Source organism: Crocodylus porosus, unplaced genomic scaffold (genome assembly GCF_001723895.1).
Source record: "Crocodylus porosus isolate Cpor-Errol unplaced genomic scaffold, CroPor_comp1, whole genome shotgun sequence".
NCBI lineage: Eukaryota > Metazoa > Chordata > Crocodylia > Crocodylidae > Crocodylus > Crocodylus porosus.
The window spans coordinates 54,428,696-54,454,629 of NW_017728948.1; the positions used below are offsets into that span (position 1 = coordinate 54,428,696).

At 48.3% G+C, this 25,934-nt stretch overlaps 1 protein-coding gene across 1 annotated transcript in view; it reads right to left on the reverse strand.

The window, feature by feature from the left end:
- The window catches only part of PDCL2 (phosducin like 2), a 35,342-nt gene extending 11,324 nt beyond the window's left edge, over positions 1-24,018 (reverse strand). Inside the window, exons 1-4 of the mRNA XM_019553475.1 lie at positions 23,993-24,018; positions 23,396-23,516; positions 22,070-22,160; positions 19,639-19,782 (exon numbers count right to left, since the gene is read on the reverse strand). Of these exons, the coding sequence (XP_019409020.1) occupies positions 19,639-19,782; positions 22,070-22,160; positions 23,396-23,516; positions 23,993-23,998 (362 nt within the window). The 5' untranslated portion in view covers positions 23,999-24,018. The remainder of the gene's footprint in view (positions 1-19,638; positions 19,783-22,069; positions 22,161-23,395; positions 23,517-23,992) is intronic.
- Between the last annotated feature and the right edge of the window lie 1,916 nt (positions 24,019-25,934).

Below are 25,934 nucleotides of genomic sequence, written 5' to 3' on the forward strand. Positions count from 1 at the left end.
TGTGTGTGTGTGTGTGTGTGTGTGTGTGAGAGTTAGATATTTCTAAATTAGATATTACAAGTTTGTTTTTTTCCCTTCCCTATTTATTTCTTAAATCTTATAGAGGCCACTGGTAGATGAACATTTTTTAAAATTTACGATTAACATGTTAATTGTATCATTCAAGCAATCACCCAATAACGAGCCGCAAAAATGGCACTCCAACCTCAAAAATGTTACTTGTTAAATGCAGACTGTCTTTGTAACTCATTTGCATCACACGCTAATTTGAATGTGCAGCATGTTACACATAGGGTAACTGTATGTATTCATAAAGCAGTTGAGAAGTATTCTTCAACAATCAACCTTTTGATCTTTAGAAGCTCCTGTTCTATCAAAACAGGTTAAGATCATACTTTACAAAAACTAGTTTTTGACTTAAAGAATGATAAAAGTTATTTACTGTATTTTAATTTGAATGAGTTGAGATATGGGTGCAGGGTAGTGGGATAGATTTTTATACATAGGTGTGAATAGAAGTTGGGAGGCATAGTTGGGATGGGATGGAGGGTTTGTTCTCCAAGGCCATTTGTACACATGATAGGGGTTTAGTTCTCCCTAAATTGAAACAGTGGGTTTTTGTGTCGATTAAAAACCCACTGTTTTAATTTAGGGACTTCCATCTATTACAGAACAGTGATGGCCCACCAGCAGCTCACCCCACTGGCTGTGGGCAGGCTCCACCAGGAAAAAAAAAAAAAAAAGCGTGGGGCCCAATCCTTTTTTCCCCCTGGAGCCTGCCTACCTCTTCCACAGCTGGGGGATGAGCTGTGGCAGGCCCCAAGCTGCAGGGGGTCTGGTCCTTCCCTTCACGGTGGTGACGCCCCCCCAGGCAGCACCAACCCACTAACACCCTGCTCTGGTGGCCCCAAAGGGCACTGTTGCTGCAGAAGGAGGGACTGGACCCCCAACATGCAGGCAGGCTCCGCCAAAAAAAAAGCAGTAGGGGGCCTGATCTATTTCTTTTTTCCTCCCAGAGCCTGCCCGCATCTCCCATGGCCAGAGGGTGAGCTGCTGGCAGAGCCTGTGCTTGCAAGATGCTGCTGGGTCACACAGTCCCTGAGCTGCAAGGGGACCCAGTACTTCCCTCCATGGCAGCGACATCCCCAGATATCGTGCTAGCTGCATGGGTGATGGCCCAGGTTGCAGGCAGCACCCAGCCCAGTCCAACAGTGCACAGGGTGCTGGAAGCCCAGACAAGCTTAGGGAAGCTCAGACTTGGCGGGCTTCTAGCACCCCACGCACCATCCCTGCCGCATTCTTACCACATGGGACCACCCAGCAACAGGCTGGCTTGCCCCTGGGGCAGCGCAGGAAGGCAGCAGGAAGGCAACTTGGTGTGCTAGTAGCTGGAGAAGGCGGCGGGGATGGTGCATGGTGCGTTGGAAGCCTGCCAAACCCGAGCTTCCCTGAGCACGCTTGGGCTTCCAGCACCTCATGCCTTCCACTGCCTTCTCTGGATCTAGTGCTAAAATGTGTTATGTAGCAAACTAAAACACATCGGATGTGTTTTACTTTGCTACGTAACAAAATCATTTAAATTGAAATAAGCTGTACATGTGTGGCAGTGTGACAAAACTGAAACATAATATAGGCAGTCCTCAGACTTATGACACAACTGGTTCCTGAAAACCACATCTTAAGTCGAAACGTTGCAACTCAGAACCAATTCTCCCATGGGAAACAATGTTATAAATGGGGGATTGGTTTCTGAACCAAGGCCCAATACCCTATTTTCACCAAAAATAACTCAGCATATAGATAAGTGATATGGCTACGTTAATGTATTTCTATTGTAAATAGCAATCACATTGATTTGGAAGGACTTTTTTGAGGAGACTTTGATGGACATTTTGAAGGGTTCTTGGCTGGAGTCTTCTCAGGAGTCCTGGCTGTTTTTTCTGGAGTCTTATCTGCTTTCTTAAAGAAAGTGTATATAAAAGTGTAATTAAACTGCTTAAAAGGACTATTTTGTCATGTGTATGAGCATCCCAAGGTAACAAGCATGGAAACGGGAGCAGATAGGGTCAAGTTTTAAAGTTTGTTTTTTTATCTTGTGTGTTATTGTAAGCCATTCTGAGCCTTTTGAGATATATATGTGTTCAATATATTGTTGTTATTGTCGTTGTCTAGATTTATATTTCACTTATTGTATTTATATGCCACAAGTTTTCAAATCAGTCTTCTCAATGGCATTTTCTGTTCTGATCATTCAGCTGCCTCAAATACCCTCACAACCTGCTCCAGTGGCACAAAGGGGCGAAACTAACCAAATACTACTCCCTTCCTTCTTCACTATGGAATCCCACTCACCTATAACTCCAAAAAAAGAAGAGGAAGCATAGGATGAGTTGTGGAATGTGCATATGAATAATACATCTCAAAGAACTCAATTTACAAGAGGCAAATCATTTTTTTTCAAAATATTCTTTTTGTGAAATTAGTAAATGGTACACCACTGCAATGATGGCTGCAAGTTGGAAATGAAGAAACAAGAGAATGGAGCACAGTATATGATCTAGAAGCTTCAGCAATAGACTATGTTACAATGTTTGAGCAGATTCCCAAGTGCTTGCTTTCTATGGCCATGATGGAAAAATTCTTTGCAGATACTGCAGAGCTATCTGAAGTCAGGTGGAATGAGCTGTGAAAGAATGGTTGAGGAGTGTGCCGGGGCACAGGACCAGAAAGGGAGGAAGCCTCATCCAGAGGCAAACCCCTAACCAAAGAAAAAAAAGGGAAAAACAACTTACCTGTTCCAGGGGCCGGGAGGAGCAAGGAAGCCCAGAGCGAGAAAGATAAGATTTGTAAGCTGTGCCCATATACAGCTGGGGCTGGGTGACGTCATGAGGACACGCCACTTGGCGGAAATGAAAGAGGGCCACGAAAGCGCGGGAAGGCCACCGAGGCCCAGCGAGCCAGTGGGGAACCGCTGGGCAGAAGGCTTCCAGCCACTGTGGCTGGCAGCCAGCAGCTGACAGTGGCAACAGCGGCGGCAGCAGTGGAGGTGGAAGCAGCGAGGACAGCAGGGGATCCCCGAGCCGGAGAAGACGGGTGGGGATCAGAGACGCTGGCAGGGAGGCCGGCAAAGGCAGCAGCAACAGCAACGGTGGAAACAGTGGGAGTGGCAGAGGATCCCTGAGCCAAGGACCAGTGGGGGTGTTGGAGATGCCGGCAGGAAAATCGGCAGGGACACCGGCTGCAGCAGCGACAGCAGTAGGGAACCCCGAGCTGAAGTAGACCGGTAGGGTAAAGGGAGCTGGCGTGAGAGCCCCAATAAGGGGCAATGGGTCCGCCGCCCCAAACAGAGACGAACGCAGGGAGAAAGGGAGAGAGAAATAGTGAGAGACCCCAATTGGGTGAGGCACAAGTACTGGCCCAGAGGGGGCCCTAGCCAGAGGGAGTTAGGGGAATTAAGGGGGTACGGAGATTTCATTGAGGCGATCCCCCCGCCCTTCTTTCCGTTAGGTCACATTTCACTAGTAGTCGTGGTGGTAGCCTTGTTTCTTTCCTTCACATTGGGTGTTTTGGGAGAAGGGGTATAGGATCCGGGTATTGGCAGTGGTTCCCTTTCAGGGGCACGTCTACTTTGATCCCCTGGAAGAAGGTGGATCAACAAAGCCTGTAGCGCCAGGCAAGGGTGGCACAGGCCCCGTGAACGGGGAGGGGGAGGAACCCCGCCAGAATGCACTGGGCCTACCATCAGCGGTCATTAAGGGCACCAGCAAAGATGAGCCTGAAAGCCAAGAGTTTCCCAGACCCTCACGGGAGCTTGACCAGGGCCCTGGGTGGTCGCCAGCAAGAGGTAACACCAAGGACAGGAAAAACACCAGCAGGGCTAGCTGTGAACAGACTCAGAGGTCTGTCTCTAAGGGTGGCGTACAGCCGGGGTGTAGGGGAGGCTGGAGCCCTGTGAACTCCCGAGACTCGTGATGGCCCAGGAGGCACCGTCAAGGGAGACCTCCTCCACTGATGGACCATTCAAAGTCGTGGCAGGAGAGTTAGGGGGTCACTATGAAGACAGCCAAGGCGCCCTCCGGGGCCCAAATATGGGTCCCTGGCAAGCATGGTCAACTGCCTGGGTGAAGGCGGCACGGGAGCACACAGTAGAGCAGAGGCGGGCACAAGAAGCTATGTTGGCCACATCATAAAATGCCTGTGCACAGTCTACTATATCCATATAAAAATAGTCCTTGTGTTAATTATAAGTTTTCTTTTCAACCTTCTCAATTGTGACAAATATAGTCTGGGTTAGATCTGAAAGATTAGTCCTCTACAAACAGAATACCAGTTCCAGTCTTATATCCTGAATGCTGATCTTTGCCTCTTAAAAAAAGTGTAGCTTAGGAAGAAAACACAGAAAAATAAATCTACTAGGATAGATGTTGTGTCAACCTGATTGTTTTGCATCATAAGACATATATGGACATATAAATGTATAAGGTTAGTGTGCCAATAGGGTTTGGAGTTCACCAACTCCAAACTAAAAATTCTGCAACTAAAAATGTGACTGCTTTTTGCCTACTTTATTGTGGTTTCTTTATAGTTTCATAGTTTCATAGTTTCTAGGGTCGGAAGGGACCTGAGTAGATCATCTAGTCCGACCCCCCGCCATGGCAGGAAATAATACTGGGGTCAAACGACCTCAGCAAGATGTTCATCCAACCTCCTCTTAAAAACCCCCAGGGTAGGAGCCAGGACCACCTCTCTTGGAAGTTGGTTCCAGATCCTAGACCGTGAAGTAGTGCTTCCTGACATCTAGCCTAAACCTGCCCTCTGCCAGCTTGTGACCGTTATTCCTTGTCACTCCTGGCAGTGCACGGGGGAACAGTGACTCCCCCAATGCCCACTGATCCCCCCTGACTAATTTATAACAGGCCACAAGATCCCCCTCAGCCTTCTCTTTTGGAGGCTGAACAGGTTCAGGTCCCGCAGCCTCTCCTCATAGGGCCTGCCCTGCTGTCCCCTGATCATGCGAGTGGCCCTCCTCTGGACCCTCTCAATGCTGTCCACATCCCTCTTGAAGTGCGGCGCCCAGAACTGGACGCAATACTCCAGTTGCGGCCTGACCAGTGCCGCATAGAGGGGGAGGATCACCTCTTTGGACCTACTTGAGATGCACCTGTGGATACATGACAAGGTACATAATATAGAAAATGAATGCACATCCCAATAAAGTTATATTTGTTTTTGTTTTGACATTATTCAACTGAATAATATAACCCTAGCCCCCTACCATATTAGCAAAGTTTCTAGTTTTATCTGGAGAAAAATGTATACTGTGTTATATGTACGATGATGCACCACACCATCTATACTCCCCTTTCAAAATCCTAGATTTGCCTGTGTGCCAGGCTGCTGTGCTGGGAGTCAGAGCCAAGGGGGTTCCCCTTCAAGTGCTCATGACAGGGTATCAGGTTTTTTTTGTTTGTTTGTCTATTTGTATGCAGTTTAAAGATTTAACAAGGTTTGAGTAGGGAGGATTGACTGAAGAGCTCCTTAGGGAGCATAGATTCATAGATTGTTAGGGGCTGGAAGGCATCTTTTAGATCAAGTCCAGCCCCCACTGCTCTAAGCAGGAAGACAACTGGGGTTAGGTGACCCCAGAAAGGTGACTTGTGACTGTCTAGTCTCCTCTTGAAAACTGTGCCCAACTGGCTGTGACTGCACTGCCTCTGAAAGGAGTTTATTCCACAATCTGGACACCCTGTGAAGGAGTTTTTCCTCATATTGAGCATGAAGTGGCCTTCCAGCAGTTTATTATATCCATTGGTCCTGGTCTTCCCTGGGGGTGCCCTAGTAAACAGCTGTTCACCGAGCTCTTGATGCACTCCTCTGATATAGCAGTAAGACACTATCAAGTCCCCTCTCAACCTTCTCTCCTTTAGGCTAAAGAGGCCCAGGTCCATCGGCCTTTCCTCGTATGGCTTACCTTGCAAGTCCCTGATCATACAGGTGGCTCTTCTTTGGACCCTCTCAAGTTTTTCCATGTCCTTATTGAAGTGCAGCACCCAGAACTGGTCACAGTACTCCAACTGCTGTCTCACTAGTGCGGAGTACAGTGGAAGTATCATTTCCTTAGTTTTACATAAGATGTATCAGTTGATGCATGCCAGCATGTTGTTTGCCCTGCTGACCACCACCTCACACTGATGGCTCATATTCATACAATGGTCAATCATTACACCTAGGTCTCTTTTGGCCATGGTGCAAGTCAAGATGTCGCCGAACCTATATGTATGCTGAGGGTTGTTTGCCCCCCAGATGGAGTACCTTACACTTGGAAGTGTTAAACTTCATCTAGTTCTAGTCTGACCAACTCTCGAGGCTGTCCAGGTCCACCTGTATCTGCAACCTATTATCTGGCATGACCACACTGCCCCATAACTTGGTGTCATCCACAAACTTGGCCAGCGAGGTTTTCACTCTCCCATCCAAATCATTGATAAATATGTTGAAAAGCACTGACCAAGCATGGACCTCTGAGGAACACCACTGGCCACTTCGCACCAGGACAACACGGATCTGTTCATGAGAATTCTCTGGGTCCTGCCATGTATCCAGTTTCCCACCCACTGAACTGTTGAGCAGATGAGCTTACAATTTTCCAGTTTTCCCACAAGGATATTGTGGGATACTAGATCAAAAGCCTTTTGAAAGTCTAGGTATATAACGTCTACCACGTCACCTGTGTCCAGGTGGCGAGAGACCTGATTGTAGAAGGAGATGAGACTGGCATGACAAGACTTCCCCACAACAAAGGCATGCTGGCTGTCATTCAGAATTTTACCTTCTGCAAGTGTATCACACATAAATTCTTTAATGAGTGTTTCCAAGATTTGCCCTGGGATGGAGGTGAAGCTTGTTGGCCTTTAGTTGCCTGGGTCATCCCTCTCCCCCTTCTTGAAGATGGGCATAATGTTGGCCCTTTTCCAGTAGTCAGGGATTTCCCCAGTGCACCACAAATTCTGAAAGAGCTTTGCCAGGGGTTCCGTGATGACCTCAGCCAGCTCCTTCAGCATTCTTGGATGACGTCCATCCAGTCCTACTGACTTATAAATGTCTAGTGTTTCTAATTGATATTGCACCCACTCAGCATCCATCAGTCCCAGTATGTCCCTTATGAGCCTTATCTCGCTTGAGCAAACCCACCCAACAAAGCCAGCAGACTAAGCAGCCCATTTTCATGGCCCTCCCATGCCCCCTGCTGCTGTCACAATATTTTCCACGTAAGAAAATATATGTTCATCAACAGGAGGGGTAAGGCATGTAGATGACAACTCCTGGTTACTGAGCTAATTGATTCAGATACTTCCCTGCAGGTAAGAATTCACAAATAACAGAAAGCCAGTTGCCTTGTGTAACAGGGGAACTTTGCTGCGCTGATTTCCTTGTGGCCCACCCACCTGTTTCTGAGCTAACCGCCCACCTTCTCACCCCAACTTGTTAATTAATAGTTGCTAATTAAGCAGGAGGCTGCCCATTTCTTGCCCCGAAGCTAAGGGTGCTGTCTGTGGCTCCGTACCTCCCCTACACTGCAGCCCATGCCTCACAGATGGCATCCACTGTTCTTATCATCACTGGCCCCCACACTGGGCCCCAGAATCCCTCTTGGATCCCTCCATTCAGGCAGCCTACCCTGCCCTCATTCAGGGCTGCCTAGCTCCTTAATCATTTCCCCTCTCGGGCATGGTCCCCCCAGGACCTTTCGAAGCAAGGCCAGGGCCTGTGTGGCCAAAGCCAGTCGGAAGCCCAGGCCCTCAGCTCTGGGCGTCCCTTGCAGTGGGCCCCTGGCCCTTTTGACTGCTCTACTCCTGGCCCCAGCATTGACCAGTCAAGGGTACTCTAAAATCAGGCCTCCAAGCCTCTAGCCACACTCTTGCTCTTGGGTCCACCTTCTGGCCCTATTAGTGGATGACCCACCCAGTTGTGGGAGCTGGGGTTAAGGTTCCCCGGCCCTCCTTTCACCAGGGTAATAACTGGCCTGGCATTTCCTGGGGGCTCCTGCACCACTGAGAGCCCCACCAGGCCACCCGCTCCCAGTACGGTGCAGTTTTAGGTCATGCCCAGGACCAGGAGCCTCCTGACCATCCGCTACAGCTCCTCCCTTACCTCCAGAGTGTTCCATGAAGCCTCGCCACCAGGTGATGTTGCTGTGCCTCCAGCCAGCAGCAAAATGCCCTGTTTATATGGGTGGCCAGAGCTCTAAAATGGCCACTGCAATTAAGCACTAGGTAAAATTCAAAGTATTATAATTTATTCACACTCTGACTGGCTGACAAACAGCCAATCAGAGTACAAACAAGCATTCAAACAGGAGCTGGCGGTGATAGAGCTCCACCTTGATGGTGGGGACACAGCGGGCAGAGGGTGGGGGCAAGTCCAGTGCAGCTGGCCTCGCCCCCCTACCCACCCTGCTCCCTGGAGCCAGGGGCAAGAGAGTAGATGGAACAGGAGGGGCAAAGCCAGCAGTGCTGGCCCTGTCCCCCCCTTCTCCCTGCAGGTGGTGAGGATAGACTGGGGGAGATGAGGCCACCCCCCCATGCTCCTTACAGGTGACGGCAGTGGTGGCACAGGGGGCAGAGGGGTTTGGATGGCACGGGGTGAGGGGGCTGGGCCACCCGCCCTGGCCTCAGCCCTCCCCTCCCCCCTTCTGTCACCACTGCCTGCAGGGTCCAACGCAGCATGACGCAATGGCAATGGGGAAGAGCAGGCGCGCCACAGCAGCAGCAGTGGTGGCCGGAGGGGAGGAGTGTGCCCAGGCCTGATGCGAGGGAGGACAGGGCCCAAGGGTGCAGAGAAGCCAGGTTGCTGCAGCGGAGGGAGCAGCAGGCCCAGGCCAATCTGGCAGCGATGCAGGGAAAGGGCAGAGTGGGCTTGGGGCCAACGCAGGGGAGAGCGGGGGATGGGGAGGAGTGGGACTGGGCTCAAGGGGGGGAAAAAGCCAGCCTGCCGCAGCAGCGGGGGGAGGGAGCAGCGGGCCTGGCCCAATGCAGCAGCGGCTGGAGGAGGGGAGGAACAGACCTCCTCCCCGCCCTGGCCCAATCCCATTCCTGCCCCACCCCACCCGTGACTGCGTCGGCTCCGAGCACTCTCCTGCCATGCTGCCAGCCACTGCCGGGTCAGCCTGGGCCCGCTGCTCCTCCTGCTGCAGCAGCCCACCTTCTCCCCCACATCGAGCCTGGGCCCACTCCTCCCCTTCCCCCACTGCTGCCACTGCAGGGGGAACGGGCCCAACATGCGGGGGGTGTGGGCCCAACACGGGAAACAGGAAAATCACGGGGGGAAATCAGCGGGCTCAGCCTGACGCAGCCCAATGCAGCAGCAGCTGGGGGATAGGAGGAGCAGGCCTCTTCCCCCATGTAGATCCTGGACCCACTCCTCCCTTATCCCCACTTCACCACATCAGCCCCGAGCCTGCTCCTCCCATTCCCCTGCTGCCGCTGTGTCGGCCTGGGCCTGCTGCTTCCCACGCTTTGCCACAGTGGTCCAGCTTCTCCCCACCCTCAGGCCGGTCCTCCCCCACATTGGGCCCAGACTCACTCCTTCCCTCCCCCTGCCACTGTGGTGGGGATGGGGGGAGTGGGCCTAGAACCCAACCACCAGTAGGGTAGGGGGGAGTGAGCCCAGAAGGAGGGGGGGGGGAAGCCAGGGCTCCATCCCCGCCCGCTCCCCATCCCTGTCATTCTTGATGGGCAACTGGCTAGTACATATATGTATCAGCGAAACACAATGTTGTATTGATATATTTACAATCATAAAGCAATTTGGAAGCCTAATAGTGCCTCAATCATGATAATAATATAAACTCTAAATACCTATATATTTTGGTGTTTGATTTTGTTTTTTTAATCATGGAAAATCAGCACTACCCCTCCCCACTTTGCTCACCAGGACACACGTCCAGCTACAACTGTCCCCCCCACTGCTTTGTGGCACTGAGCAGTCCTGATATGCTGATGCCTTGCCCCTACCTATTCGATTGCCCCTCACTCCCAACCCATAGCCCTTCATCCCCCCAGCCCTACTAGTGCCCCTTGCTCCCGACCTGCAGCCACCATCCCTGCCACTCCCAACCAACATCCCCCACCCCCCCAAAGCCCTGCTGGTGCCCCTCACTTGTGACCTGCAGCCCTCTGCTCCCCCCAGCAGCTAGGGCTATAGAAACAGGGCCAGGGCCCACAGACCCTTGCCCCACTCCAGCAGCACCTGATTCCCAGCTGCTGCTTGCAGAAGGCAGCGCCTGCTGTAACCAGAGCAGAGCCCATGAGGGACAAATGGGTCGCCATACAGTGGGTTGTGGGCTCCCTGCCTTGCTGCCCTCCCCCTAGGGCCTCCACAGCACAGCACAGCAGGCAGGACCTGGTGCGAGGGAGCAGAGAAAGGCCAGGGACCTGGTTGCCACTGCCACTGGCTGGAAGACTTGTACCAGCCACATTGTCATGGTGAGGCACCCTCTGCCAACCTGGCAACAGTGGGGGGCACAACTCCACATCATCATCCTCACTGCTGCCAGATGGGCAAGGGATGGCTTGACATGGCAGCACAGCTGGTGCTGGGCTTCTGGTGGCAGCGGCAGTACCAAGTCTCCCAGCCCTGCTTCACTCTCCTGTGCCAGGTCCCAACAACTAGGCTCAGGAGGCCCTAGGGAGAGGTCAGCAGGGCAGGAAGCCCCGAGCCTGCAGCAGGCAGCCCACACCCATCCACCCACACACAAGTCTAGTGGGGGCTATGCCCCCACCATGCTCCCCTTCCCAGGAGTGCAGGTAGTAGCAGAAAGCCAGCCCCCTCACTGCCCCCCAGACAAGCTGTCTGTGGCTCCATCCTGTGCCCCAGGCCTGGGCACCATGCGCCACCAGTCCCAGTCCCAGTCCTGACCCACCCCATCCCTCACCATGAGGATTTCAATCTGCCTCTCCCGTAGACTTACCTGTGGGGATTTGCAAGAGCTGCTCTACCCTGCCTGGCTGCCATGTGCATGTTTGTGTACACACATGCATGTGACGTCCCCTGCCTGATTGCCCTCCTCCTGCTCTCCCCACCCCCAAGCAGCCCCTAGCAGGCTCCGGCAGCCTGCAAGGGGAAACCTACCATTTCTCATATTTTTGCCCTTTAAAGGAGAAAATCCACGCCACATTTTTCCTCTTTAAAAGAGAAACTCCACACTAGGTTTTTCCCCTTTAAGAGAAAATTCACGTTTTTCCCCTTTAAAGGACAAAATCCATTTTTTTTCCATGGCAAAGAGACAACCCAGATCCCTGCTGATATCCATCCTAGCCCAGACCATGATATGGAAGAATTCTGTGTCCTGGCGAAATATTTTTTTTGTTGTGTCAGCACGTCCAAAATAAGATATAAGGCCTTGTGACAGGGCACGACCTAGGGGAGCTGTGAACTCCCCTAGCGCGCCCTTACCATGCCAAATTGGTTTCAAATACACCCTCTCTATTTCACCCACCACTTCTTTGATGTTAATTATTGGTAAAGGGAGGCTGCCTTTTTACCCCCTTTGGCACGGTGCCCTGCCTTCGATAACACTGTGTACTATAGTCCCTGGGGCTACGCGTGGGTCCTACAGTCACCTGTGCCCTCATGGGTCCTCTAGCTCATCTTTCTCCATTCCCCGTGCCCTCACAGGCGCTCTCTGGCTTGTCCTGCAGCTGCTGCCCGCACTGGGGCCTTTCTCTGTGCTCACGCCCGCACTGGGGCCTTTCTCTGTGCTCACAATCGAGGCTCAGGTAGCCGTAGCCGTGCCTGGCCCCCAGACCTTCTCAGGTCTTGCGCCCCACTGGGGCTTCTCACCGAGGCTCAGGTGGCCGTAGCCATGCCTGGCCTCCCAGACCCCCTTCTCAGGTCTTGCACCCCACTGGGGCTTCTCGCCTGCGCCTGCACTGGGGCTTTTCCCTCATGACACTGCCCACACTGGGGCCAAGGTTGACACACCCCAAAACGCGGTGCCCTCTCCAGCGCTGGGTCTCCATGCTACCGCGGAGCCCCTATGAGGCCTCCTCCAACCCCTATAGCCTCACCCAGTCCTCCGGTTTTACACAACTACAAAACAGAAAACTCACACTCCTGTGTTACAACATAAATTCCAAGCCAACTGGCTAACCATCCATCATATCCCTACCAGGGTTTCCTCCACCCAGTATCGTCATGCAGAAGTTGCTCAGACCATCAGGCTTCTCTACTCTGCCTACTCCCAGCAAAGCTCCTTCTTCCTCAGCTGCTAGCGGGGAACTGAACTCCTGGTCTCAACCTGGTTTGTTTATATAGGCCAGGCCCTGCCACCTTCTGGTCAGCTGATCAAATTGGTTGTCTCCGCAACCCGCACCTGTGCTGCCCTGGTGACTGGCAGCTGGGCCTCCCCCTTCTCACCACTAGGGGTCTCTCACGGGTCACTTCCATTTTAGGCGCAGGGCACTTAACTGCCCTGCGACAGGCCTGCATGTCAGGGAATCAAAATTATCTCAGCTACCTTGGTGCAATTATTTCAAGCCCACCAGAGCCTCCTTGACTTTACAACAGGGACTTAGATACCAATTCTGAAGTGGAACTAAGTGTCTTGCAAATTTACCTTAAATTTCTTTTCATGTAACATGATCACACAGAAATTTGGCAGAATAAACCAGTCCTGCAAACTTTTTATGGATTTCAGTAGAGAGATGACCAAGCAAAATAAAAATTAAATATACAGATTTCTGATCTAATCTAATATCATTTCATAACACTGAATAATGCACAGATGAATCAACAGAACATAAGATACAAATTATTACGCCACTATATTAATACAAGTAATTTCATTGAGTTATAAGGTTAACACTAAAAAGAAAATACTTTGAATTTTACCTAGTAAGCAGACAACACAATGAAAAACCAGTTTCCTTTTCACTTAAAACACTGGCTAGAGTGCTCTTGTCAATACAGGAGAGAGAGCAGCAGATGAAGGGCATGAGTGTCTCTTCTGGTTTTAGGTCCTTGTCAGGCATGATTACCCAAAGCAAGACAATAATTCTTGCCTTGGTTTTACTTAAGGAAGTACAGTGTCAAAGTGGCTTCCTTACAATTCACAATCTAGTACTTTTTCTCAAGTCTCACTGTTGTTGCAGGTTGACTAATAGGATTCTTATTCCCCCATCCTTCACGCTCTACAAAAAAATCTTCCTACAGACTTAACACAGAGTTTACATTTATAGCATTATAGTTGCAGCTTTTAGGTAAGTCTTTTTAACCCAGGAGAATTTATCTTATTTCTTGCAAGAAGCTGGGAAGGAGGGGTAGTGTTAATTCTTAAAGAATTAGTATCACCATTTCCTTTCAAGCAGAACACAGACATATCTCCCCACCAGTAAAAACAAAAATGAAGAACTCAAACTTCTACTCCATTTCCTGAAATCTCTAATGTATTTTAAACTCATGCAACTGTCTTCACCTAGATCCAAGTGACAGAGGATTGGTTGGACCTCGTAACATACACAGAATCTCGTGGTTAGCAGAAGATATTGACCGTGCCAGTCTGACCAAGCCTGAATTTTTTACCTCTTCTTCTGAATGGCCTCTCCAGGAAAGGGTGAGATATATAGTCTCAGATCTTGTAAATGAAAGCTGAAAGAGCTTCCAAAAAAAATCAACATACTTTTTCTTTTTACAGGGTTTTCCCCCACACACACTTATTCTGAACCAGGGACCATACAGGTAGATCTGAGGCCAAACAGAACAAGCAAAGTGCATCCAGTCTGCATAATCAATACTCTCCACAGTAAAAGAACCAGGCCACCTTTAGGAATTAGGTCACTATAAAGATACCATCACAAATGACCATTGTATTGCAAAATCCGCTAGGGTAACCACATGCAGATGTTCTTCCCAAAATACAGAAAACAGGATGTGTGAAGTTCATGCCAGGAAGACCAATACCAACGTTCTGCTTTAGGTAATGGACTTAAGATCTACAATCAGTATAAAGTCATCTCAAACTAGCTGAAAATCTACACTGCACATATGCTCATCATATATTCTCTCATAGCAGCTACTTCCTTGCCCTAAGTTAGGGAACTAATATGGATAAGGTCCTAATTTTCTCTAATAATAATATTTAAAAAGCAAACCAGAAGCTGCACTTATATTTTAAAAATAAAGTATGTTAATTAAAATGTTCATAGGCTCAACTCAAATTTGGGTCTTATACAAGATTCTTGAAATCTGTGGTACAGCACTTATCCACAAAAATCAGAAAGGTGTGCAGGAGGGAACCTGGGCTGATACCCCATCTCAAACGAAAGACATGCCACTTCCTGTCACAAAAGTTGTCCACACAAACCCCAGCCAAACATCTCACCAAGGAAAACCTCATATATTTGTTCTCCCATTCAAGATACATGCTCTTCTGTAAACCATGAGAGGAATTCATTTAATAGTTTCTAGGGTCAGAAGGGACCTGAACAGGTCATCAAGTCCTACTCCCTGCCCTGGGCAGGAACGAGTGCTGGGATCATAATACCGGAGCCAGATATTTATCCAGCCTCCTCTTGAAGACCCCCAAGGTAGGGAGAGCACCACCTCCCTTGGGAACCCATTCCAGAGCCTGGCAGCCCTAACTGTAAAGTAATGCCTCCTGATATCAAGCCTGAACCTGCTATCAATCAATCTGTGGCTGTTATTCCTTGTTAACCCAGGTGGTGCCCAGGGGAACAGAGCCTCACCTATTTTCCACTGGTCCCCCCTGGTGAGTTTATAGATGGCCACCAGATCCCCTCTGAGTCTTCTCTTGTGGAGGCTGAATGGATTCAGGTCCTTTAGTCTATCTTCATAGGGCCTGGCCTGCTGCCCCCTGACCATGCGAGTGGCCTTCCTCTGGACCCTCTCAAGATTAGCCACATCCCTCTTAAAGTGCAGTGCCCAGAACTGGACGCAGTACTCCAACTGCGGCCTGACCAGTGCTGCATAGAGGGGAAGGATCACCTCCCTAGACCTTTTGATGCATCTATAGATGCACAACAAGGTGCAGTTAGCCCTACTGACTGCTTCCTCGCATTGGCAGCTCATGTTCATCCTGGAGTCAACAATAACTCCAAGATCCCTTTCAGCCACTGTGTTGTTGGGAAGGGTGTTCCCCAGCCAATAGGTATGTTGCAGGTTTCATTGTTGAATGCACCAGTTCCACATCCCGTTACATCTCAACATAACAATGAAGACTTCACCTCCCCACCCGTCACTCCCATTTGTTTAATATATAACACATTTGTTTAATAAATAACACTATGGTTATTTTGTCAGTCATTATTTGAACTAAAAGGCCTTGAGAACGAAGCAGAAATGTCTTCCAAGATCTAACTGCTGCTCTGAGTTTCACGCATCCAAGTTTCCTGCAGCAGAGAGAAGTCTTGTGCTTGCAGGTATTCTGTAAGTGTACCCTTCCAAATAGCAAATCCTCTGTTACTATAATTTTGAACATGAGGGGATATGCAAAAAAACACTTTGCACACATTTTGGGGCTTTTTCTACTATTTCAGGGAGGAGTTATCTAGATGTGCAGAAACTCTTTGGATGGTTAGCAAACAAACACCTAATGGTTCTCTCTAGTCTTCTGCTACTCTTTCTGGCTAGAGCTTTCTAAGTTAGAGAAATCAGTAGGCAAGGATTTCTTCTCATCTCCTGGCTATGAACCCTCTTCTACATAAAAGCATCAGGAAAATTATTTTGATCTTCTACTCAGAGCCTCTTTCAAGCTTCTAGATTCAGTTCTTTAGTGTGAGGGAGTCAGTAAACTAAATTTCCTTTTGTTTTCTCAAGTTTAAGCCTTCTTCAGTCCCCCAGCTCTACTTCAGGAAAGTTTTCACATAAACTCTGCTGCTCCCACAGCCTTTTTCAGGAAATACCTGCAGTGCTCCTTAAGGAACAATCACCAAATCCCTGCTAGAAGCCTAATCCAGGAAATTCCTGCACAACTCTTTCAGCTCCTGCCTGTCTTCCATAGACAGATATTTAACTATTCAGCAGCTCCTGCTTCCTGTCACTCTTTGTTAGTCTCAAGAGCTATCCCACCATCCTAATAAGGTTCAGTTGATGTATATCTGCTTTGTGAAAGAGCTAACCTTCTTTAAAGGAACTAGCAACCCTGCAGTAAGAAGGTCAATGGAAGCGTATATAGGCAGTCCTCGACTAACATTTTGAGTTACAACGTTTTGCACTTACAACATTTATAAATTGACACTGTTTCAACTTTATGATGTCAGTTTTGACTTTACAATGCTTGATATGATGAGATGTCACGCCAGCAAAAACGTTTGCTGCATCGCTTATCTCCCTGGAGAACATCTATCCAAACTTCCTAGGACACTTTCTTTAAGAAAGCAGACAAGACTCCAGAAAAACCTGCAGCTAAGACTCCTGAGAAGAGTCCAGCCACGAACCCTTCAAAAAGTCCAAGAGCCTTTCAAAAAGTCCAGCAAAGTCACCTCGAAGAAGTTCTTCCAAATCAATGATTGCTATTTACAATAGAAATACATTAATGTAGCTATATTACTCATCTATGATTGATCAAGTACAAAATTCTGGGGTATTTTTGGTGAAAATAGGGTATCGGGCCTTAGTTCAATCCCCCATTTATAACATTGTTTCTTATGAAAAGACTGGTTCCAACATTTCGACTTAAGACACGGTTTTCAGGAACCAATTGTGTTGTAAGTCCAAGGACTGCCTGTACAGAAATGTATCCAGCTGATGTCTGTGGGAACATAAACTAATATTGCCCAGGCTTAGATGCTCTGAAGATGACTTTGGCATGTGCTGTTAGTCAACTGCACATAGCCAAATTCCTGAGAAGAATGAGACATACTTTATGACACCTGGTTTTGACTTATCTCAAATAGTAAACCAGATATGCTCTTGAACCTGTTCTGAGGTAGATGCGTGGTGGCTTTGATGGGACAGAAGATTGCTTTGATGGACTTCAACCTGTGAACCCGTATTATTTAGGATTTCTACATGCTGACTTTCAGACTAAAGTTCTAAACAGATGCCATCCTTGGAGCATGCTCAGCTCTTCTGGAATATGTTGCAGCAGAACTCATATGTCTTACTGGATGACTCAGATGTTACCTGTTGTTCTGCGGGATCTAGCTTCTGCCGCTCCCGGGGCTTCAGAAGCCCGATCCTGTGAGACAACTGCAAATGGGCGAACCTGAGTTGGGACTACGCGCACATGGGGGATCCCCTGCCAGAGTATTCCCAGGACATACCTCTACAAACAGGGGAACGTGGGAACATGTCCCAAGTCAGGACATGGCAGAACAATATGGATGCCCAAGAAATCCCGTGCCAGAGGTTTCCTGATGCACACTGCTGCCAGCAGAGGAACACTGGGCAGGTGCTCCCAGGGGCCCAGGGGCCTAATCCTGCCTACCATGGGAATTCCCCTGCAGGGATATTCCTAGGCATCCAAAATCAGGCTCCTGAAGTCCTGGGAGTGACTGTCTGGGGTGGCTAGAGAGCATGGGCAATGCAGACAGACTGGAAGGTTGGGGTACAAGGCCCCACAGACTCAGATGGGCTGACAAGGGTCCACAGGCCAGGCAGCCTACTAGGAATCATAACCAGTGAAAGATTGGGACCCCTCTGTCTGGCCTCTGATGAGCAGGGTGGAATGGAGCACCCAAAGTGTCATTCTGGGACTCTAAGGGATGCCTCCCACATCTATATTAATTGACATCAAGAGATGGCAGGCAAAGACAGGGCAGTACCCTGCTGGTGACAAGAGTGCAGAACAGGCTTGGGGTGGCCACCAAAGTGCCACCTTAGAGACAGAGCCCCTTACAAAGGTACCTCCTTTTTGTAGGTTCTGACATGAAGGGTGGGAAAATAGTGTTACTAGGAAGCATGTAAGACAAGAGCACAGACCCCAAGGAACCTAAACATTTCTCAAAAATCCTTCCAGGTATTTTTATGGTAGTATGAAAAGCCTTACACCTGAAAGTTTTATTTCTATCTGGTTAACAGATATCTGGTTTTATCTGCTCCTGGAAAGACAAGTTGGTTCCTGGCAACTGAAAGAACTGGAGAAACTGTCCCAATGTCCTTAAAAATGTCCTGTCTCAAAAAAGGGGGCTAAATTTCAAATTCTTCCTCAGCACTGTTTAAATAAGGGGAAAGAATTGCTAATATATGGAGCTAAACATGAGAGTTATTTGATCTTACCACTGAAACATCCTGCAACTGTTTCTATCACTGGAAATCTTTTAAACAGGGGTGGACAAAATACAGCCTGCAGGCCAGATCCGGCCAATGGGTGGATGGCCACCAACTAATTGTATCTGTCCCACAGGTGGCTGGCTTCTCCAGCTGCCAGGCAGGACTGTTCTGTCCAGCAGCATCATGCATGAGCTGTGGACCCAGGCAAGGCTTCTGCCACAGCCGGCAGGCAGCAGCAGCAGTTGCGGACACCGCTGGTAGGTTCAGAAGCCCAAGGTGGAACCTGCCAGCACCATACACAACTGATGTTGCCACCCTCCTAGTACAGTGGAAGCTCCTGCCCAGAACTCTGACCTAGAACTTGCCAGAGGCATCAGCTGAGCACCAAGGCAGGAGCTTCTGCTGTGCCAGGCAGGCAGCAGCATCAGCTGTGTCAGGGCTCCGGAACCTGCTGGCTGTGCCCACAGCTGACACCACTGCCCATCTGGTGCAGCAGCAGCTCCTGCCTGAGTCCACAGCTGATGCCTCTGGCAGGTTCCAGTTTGGGGCTCTGGGCAAGAGCTTCTACCATGCCAGGACAGCACTGATATCACCTATAGATGCCATTACCAGGTTCTGTGTTTGGGCTCCTGAACATACCAGCAGTGGCAATGTTGCTGCCCACCTGCTGCAGCACACTACAAATCCAGGAGGTTCTGGAAGGAGGGGAAAGAGGAGGGGGAGAGAGACAGAGATGAGAGAGACAAAGACAGAGAGAAAGACAAAAGAGGAGAGAGGAGACAGAGAGACAGACAGAGGGACAGCAGAGGAGAGACAGACAAAAGAGAAAGGAAGATGACAGAGAGAAAAAAGATGGATGTGGCCCTTGACAGGTCCCCAAAACTCAGTAAGTGGCCCTCCAGCTGAAATAAATTACCCACCCCAGTTCTAGAATACTTAAATTAGGGAAATCCCAGACCCTCCTTAACATTCATAAAAGATCCTTTTCCTTTTGCAGTGAGAGAAGAGGGAGGCAAAACCCTGAAAAATGAGCTCTCAAGGAGCACTGCAAAGGAGCTACTGCTCTACAGCATGGAAAGGGGAGATCTACTTCTCAATATGAATTTACTAAATTCTATCAAGTCTGGTATGGATTCAATTCATATATGAAAAAGGCAAGTGGCCAGAGAGTTCTTTTGCATTAGTTCCACATAAGTAGAAAGTGAATACAACCTGTGTACTGCATTAACAGGGAAACATTTTCCAAGATTATTCCTAAATTGGGATATAGGAAACTAGCACCTTTCCACCAGTCTTTTCTGTATGTGCCATTTTTTCTTCTTCTTGCTACTTTCAATACTCTAAATTGAAGTGCATTAGAATCTTAAATGAATAAGAGTTTTCAAAAAATATAATCCTAGTCATTACCTTGATCTATATAGATGAATTATAACCCACACATCCTTTGGAGCATTTGTAACTTCTTTAATGTACTGGTCTCCAGAAATTTCTCTCAGCTCCCCATATTTTTGTCTTTTCTGAAGAGATTTCCATTCTTGTAAGCGCTGTTGCCTAATTCAAAAATAAACTATTTTTAATACAACTTTCAAATTAAATAAAAAGCCCAAATTGTGTTTCTGATTTTAAAAACAAACTTATTTCTACTGAAGAAAGCCAGATGTTGATGTTTTACTATTTAGTAAAACTAATGAAAATTCGAATGAAAAATCAGCAGATGGCAGTCTTCATCTATGAAAATATATGGTGAAATTAAGTTCTATGAAAAAGTACTGAAATAAGCCAAACCTTTATTTTAAGCTGGTTTTCTTTTTAAAAAAGTTAAACGTTCTATGCACAGTATTCTGTATGTACATGTTTATATACCATAATGTGTCAAAATTTAGATGCAGAACTCCCTGTCCTACAATAAGAAAAAAACAGGACTAAAAGGGACCTCCAGATCTCTTCTAGTTCAATACCCCGCTGGATCATTCCTAAATTATTTCAGACAAGTGTTTGCCTACCCTGTACTTTAAAACATCTAAGAATGGAGACTGCACAACCTTTTCAGGTAATATATTCCAATGCTTAGTTAAAAAGTTCTTTTAATATCCAGCCTATATTTCCCTTGTAATTTAAGGCAGCTGTGTCTTGTTCTGTCCCCTGAAACCTTCAAGAATTATCTACTGCCATCCTTTTAAAAATACCTTTCAGGTATTTGAAGACAGTTACCATTTCCCCCATGGGCGACTGGTGCTGCCTTAGTCAGGGGTGTCATTTGCCCCCCACCCCTCTGACCAGTCCCAATGACCGGGAATGACCATGGTCGCTTCTGGGAACGACTGCAGCGATCTGCCAGCACTTGCAGGGGGAGCACCAGCACTCCTGCCTGCCCCCCCATCCATCGCTTAAGTGGTGAGTGTGGTCAGTCAGGGGGTGCACCGGTGCTCTCAGGGGATGCATGTGCATTCCCATGCACTCTCTACGTGTTGCCACTGATTTCCCTCCTCTGTCTTTTCTTCCCCAGAATAAATAATCCCAGTTCTTCTAACCTTTTCTTACAAAGCAAGACTATCCAACTGGTGGCCCATCTCTCTGGTTTGAGTTGTGCCCTTTCCATTACTCTCCTGCTGGAGTTTCCAGCCTTCCCCTCACTCTTCCACCTTCTGCTGCTTGCCCCTATCTCTGGGGAAAGCAGAGCATAGCCCACATAGCTGAAGGAGGACTCAGGAGACCTGAGGCACCAGGGTAGTGCAATGGAGCAGAGCAGGAAGGGGCACTTGCATATCATGTGCCTACAGGCTCTAGCCACAAAGAAGTTGTGCAGTCCTGTTATAATCATGATTTCAAATCTGTAATCATTTTGTTGCTCTCCTCTGGACTCAGATTTGGACAAATCTTTCTTGAATTGTTGTGCCAAAAACTGGACACTACTCCATGTGAGGTTTCACAAGAACTGAACAAAGTAGAAGAATCACTGCACTTGATTTGCAGATGACTTTTTTTTTTTTTTCCCCTGTTTTTTTGCACCGGTCCTGGAAGCACTGCAATACCAGGTCAATGCATGGAGTGGATGGAGCACGCTCCGGTTCCACCACCCAATACCAAAAAGAATCTGCTCAATATAGACCTCCTATGGAGGACATATCAGAGACAATTACCCTGGGAAAACCACCTGATTGATCATGGTGTCTCCCCTGCCAGGTACACTCTTGTTAACAAACCTCCTGAAAGCTATTGGATTGTTTTGCAGTTTATAACTCCCACAGTAACGCAGTCTGGCCAGTCATTCCCTAATCTGTGGTGATGTGTGCGATTATTCCACCTTAAATGTACAACTTTACATAGGGCAGTCATTCCTTTCTTGCACCTGATGTTCCTTTTATTCATTGGTCCAAGAGGTATGGTTTGAATCTGATGTCTTTCAGATTCCAGGTCCAGGAAGAAGAGGAGTGATAAATGCATATTTTTATGTCCAAATCAGAACATACACATATTATGTCCCCATTTGTTAACGGTGAGAGGGGGAAGGAATCATCTAACCCCAAGAATAACTAAATTCATGGAAAGAGTTTGGGTCATAGTGTGATAGTGAATTGGACACCGTTCAAGTTCTATGTGTCTGCTACAGGCAATGAAATGGAATTTAGGGAATATTATGGCTGCTCCACCCTTTAATGTCTTCAAGCAGGAACCTGAAGAGGTACAGGACATACAGGTAGCCCCTACAAACACAGATATTAAAAAAATTCCAAGTTCACAAGCCCAAGATGTATGTTCACCTACAGTGGGAATCAGATGGACGTACACTTACAGAACAATTTATATTGTTAATATGGCAAGTAACATCTTAGTATACCTATACTTTTCAACAGCTTTCATATCATCTTCATCAAACTCATCTTCAGCTTCCTCTAATTCATTTAGAGTCATTCTTTCATACGGTTTCACTTAAAAGAATAAAAAAAATTAGTGCTTTTGCTCACTGCAGAAACAGAATATTTCAATATTTCTTCTGTGCAAAATCTTTATATGAAGACACTAAGAGCCATCTCAATGTGAAAAATGTTACATCTCATCTAAGAATTTGTTGGTCAACATCAATGTAACCTGATGCAAGAAAAAGATGGCAAGTATGAGTGGGTGCACCTACATGTGTAATTAGAATGTAGGAATAAACTCCAGCACAGGTCACACTGGAGTTTATTGGTCCGGGGCGCAAGGTTTACATGTGCGCCCAAGACCGCAGCTTACTAAGCTGGGGGGTCAGCCTGCCAACCTGGAGCTCCTACACCCTGGCACAACATGCTGCAGAGGGGCAGGCTGGGGCACAAAGGTGCTTCAGTGTGGGGCTAGCCAGCAGGCAGCCCCCTCACTGTCGCACCATCATGCCCCAGCCAGCCCTGGTCACTGTCTACACACGCATTATGGCGTACTAGGTAACTCTACCATAGGATAATACTTGTCCTGGACAGTACTATCCTACAATGGAATGAATTAATTTACTGCACCCTCATAAGGATGCTTGTGTAGATGGTGATACCTTACTGTGGAACTAATTAGTCAACTCTGCAGTAAAGCATACATGTAGATGCATCCAGTAAATATAAAAATTACTACTTTGATCATTTTCACGTGCTCAATTTGTCGCAGGAAATGGCTACATGGCAAATTTACTTCATGAGGCACCAAAACCTCAAACAGACCATGCAAAGGTAAATGGTTGATTTTTCATGTTATATACTAGGGGGGTGTCAACCAGGGATAGGCATACCCCTGGAGGTACTTGGGAAGCTCCCAGGGGGTATGTGGTAGTGGTGCGGAGAAGCAGGGGGCACTTCCAGTTTTGCTGCTGTGCACGGGGGACCACCTGCCGCGCACTGATCGGACTTCCTGATTCTCGACTGGCTGATGGGGGTACACCAACCAAAAAAGGTTGAAAACCCCTGATATATACCATGGTGCATGTTACCGACTCTACTGCAAAATTTATGATGCTATTATTCTCTTACTTTCTTCAATACAATATTCTTTTTTAATGCGCCATTTTAAAAATAGCTCACTGAAAAATAACACAAGACCAAATAAAATAACCAAAATACTCTTTTAAAAATGAATTTCTGTCATGAGATGTGTCAGATCTTCATTACTTTATGAATGGCGTTAAGGGTCAAACGTTACTTGCCTTCTGCTTCTTTCTGTAAGCGCAAAGTCATTTCTTCGGTTTCATCTTTTGGCTCAACTTTTGGAGGCAGAATCCCAAAATCTCTTAATATATCATTCCATTCTGTATCTTCATTTGGATCCTGTTTGGAAATCATGAAACAAAGCAAAAAAAAACAGACTTATTTCTATATTGTTTCTGAACAAGAACAGTTTCTTTATTTTTCCACTCTGGTATAAAATACCAACCGGGACATAATATGACACGATGTAACAGAGCGGTTCTCAACCAGGCACTGAGACCCATGCGGAGCCTGGGCACGAGCAGGCGCCACCAGGTGAACCTGTCCTGGGGGGCTCCGCGTGACGGTAGGCCGGGAAGCAGGTGCAGCGCAAGCAGAGGCTGCAGGCAGCCCATGAACCCGAGATCTAGGGCACACGTGGTGCAGGTATGATGACCTGCCCCGTGCACGTCATTCACCTGCACACACCTGCGTGCCTGCACGCGTCCCTAGTCACGGGCATGCACCCGGGAATCTCCAGCCGGACCTCGGCACGTGCCCACCCGGGCTCCTCTCAGCCCTTCCAGCGCCCCGGCCCCGGCCCCGGCCCCGCTCACCTGCATGGCACCGCTCCCGCCCGCAGCGGCCGCTCCCGGGATCCCAACTGCCGTCGGGCGGATCCATTTGCTCATAAAGGCAGTGGCAGCGTCGTTCTCGCCGTAGGACCCAACTGTCTGCCCCCCCGCGTCAAGGAATGGTTTGCCCCCACGAGGGCGCCCCTGGCTGCAGCACGCGGGGGCGCAGCCATCTCTGCCCCAGCACCTAGGGCGGGGCGCTGACAAGGGCTGCGCGCTCCCTTACGTGGCTGCTCCAGTAACATCTTCCTACACCTAAACTGTTCAACAGCTTTTACATCCTCTTCCTCAAACCCATCTTCAGCTTCCTTGAATTCTTTTAGAGTCCTTCTTTCATATGGTTTCACTTAAAAGAACAAACCAAAAAAACAAGTCCTCTTTTGTTCAGTGCAGAGGCAAAATATTTCAATATTTTTTTTCTGTTCAAAATCTTTATATGTAGACACTGAGGGCTGTCTCAATGTGAAAAATGTTATGTAAAAAATTATTCAACATTGGTGTAACCTGGTGCAAGAGAAAGCTGGGGCAGGGGAAAGGTGCTGAGAGGGGCTCAGCAGGACAGGTTGCTCTTAGCAACCCAATGCCTACTGCTGGCTGCAATGGCTCAGTGAGAGCCGCCAGCGCAGCTGTTGTGTCGGGTCCTCAGCAGAGGGGGCTGGCTCCCAGCCCTTGCAGGGAGATGTGGGCCTAGCAGATTAATTTGAGCATTTGAATAAAGCCCCTGGTAGTGTGAGGCTCCCTGCCCGCCACCACACCTTATGTGCATGACACAATGAATTGGTGTAAAATAACAGTCACTCCATAAAAATATCCATCCAGCTATAAAAAAAGCCAAGCAGCTACCAAGACAGTGCTTGGAAAATACGTAACAGCTTTATATGTGGTTTCTATTCAGCTAATTTGAATGCATGGCAGGGACCTAAGAGTGATGTGGTAGCCGCGATGGCCCAGGAATTATGCGAGAGGCAAGGACATCTTAGGGCAGTGATGCTCAACCTTTTTTCCTTGGCAGGCCATATAGGTAGTGCCCAGTCTGTCCACGGGTTAGATGTAGGGTGGCCATCAAGGTACCTCAAGAATACTGTCCCCACCACCATGAATGTTGCATGCCTCCCGAGGCTGGGTGGGGCATGGCGAGTTCCCGAGGCAGTGGTGGCGGTCGCAGCAGCGGGGGTATGGCCACAGCAAGCAGGGAGCTCCCGCAGGCATCTGCAACATTGTCGGAGGCAGGGGTGGGCCAAGCGGTGTTGGCTGTGGGGAGAGGGAGGGAAGGGTGTGCTAAGCGATGAAAACTAGAGGACCTAAAGGCATCCAGTTTCATATCAATAAAGGACAGAGGACCAGAAAACCAGACTGTCCTCTATGAAACTGGATGGATGGCCACCTTAGTCAGATGTGGACAGTGGCCCTGAGCCGGGTGCAAGACGGGGGTCAGGAAGCAGCCAGCCAGATCCAGCCCTGTGGGGGTGAGGGGCCACAACTCGGCCAAATGGGGAAAAGCAGTGGAGGAAAGGGGCACAGCCCAGCCCTGACCTAGCTGTGCTGGGGGAGGGAGTGTTGCAATTTGGGAGTGAGGGAGGATGGCCACTGCTCTCCTGTTGCCAAATTTCCCAGCTCATGGGGAGCCCTGTGGGCCAGATGTGATGGCTCTGCAGACCACATTTGACCCTTGGGGTAGAGGCTGAACACTCCTGTCTTAGGGGAATAGCTTTTATATAGTGTGTACATGTGAGTGTTTGCAGGGACTGATTCTCCTCTTTGACAGATATTAAAAGGTATAAGACCTTCAGTTAAAATGGAGTTACTCAAAGTATCAACATGTATAAAGAATAAAATGTACAAATATAAGCCTATATTGCTGGTATAAATCTGCACAGAAACTAATAGATTAGGTATAACATATTATATTACAAAATAATTTAAG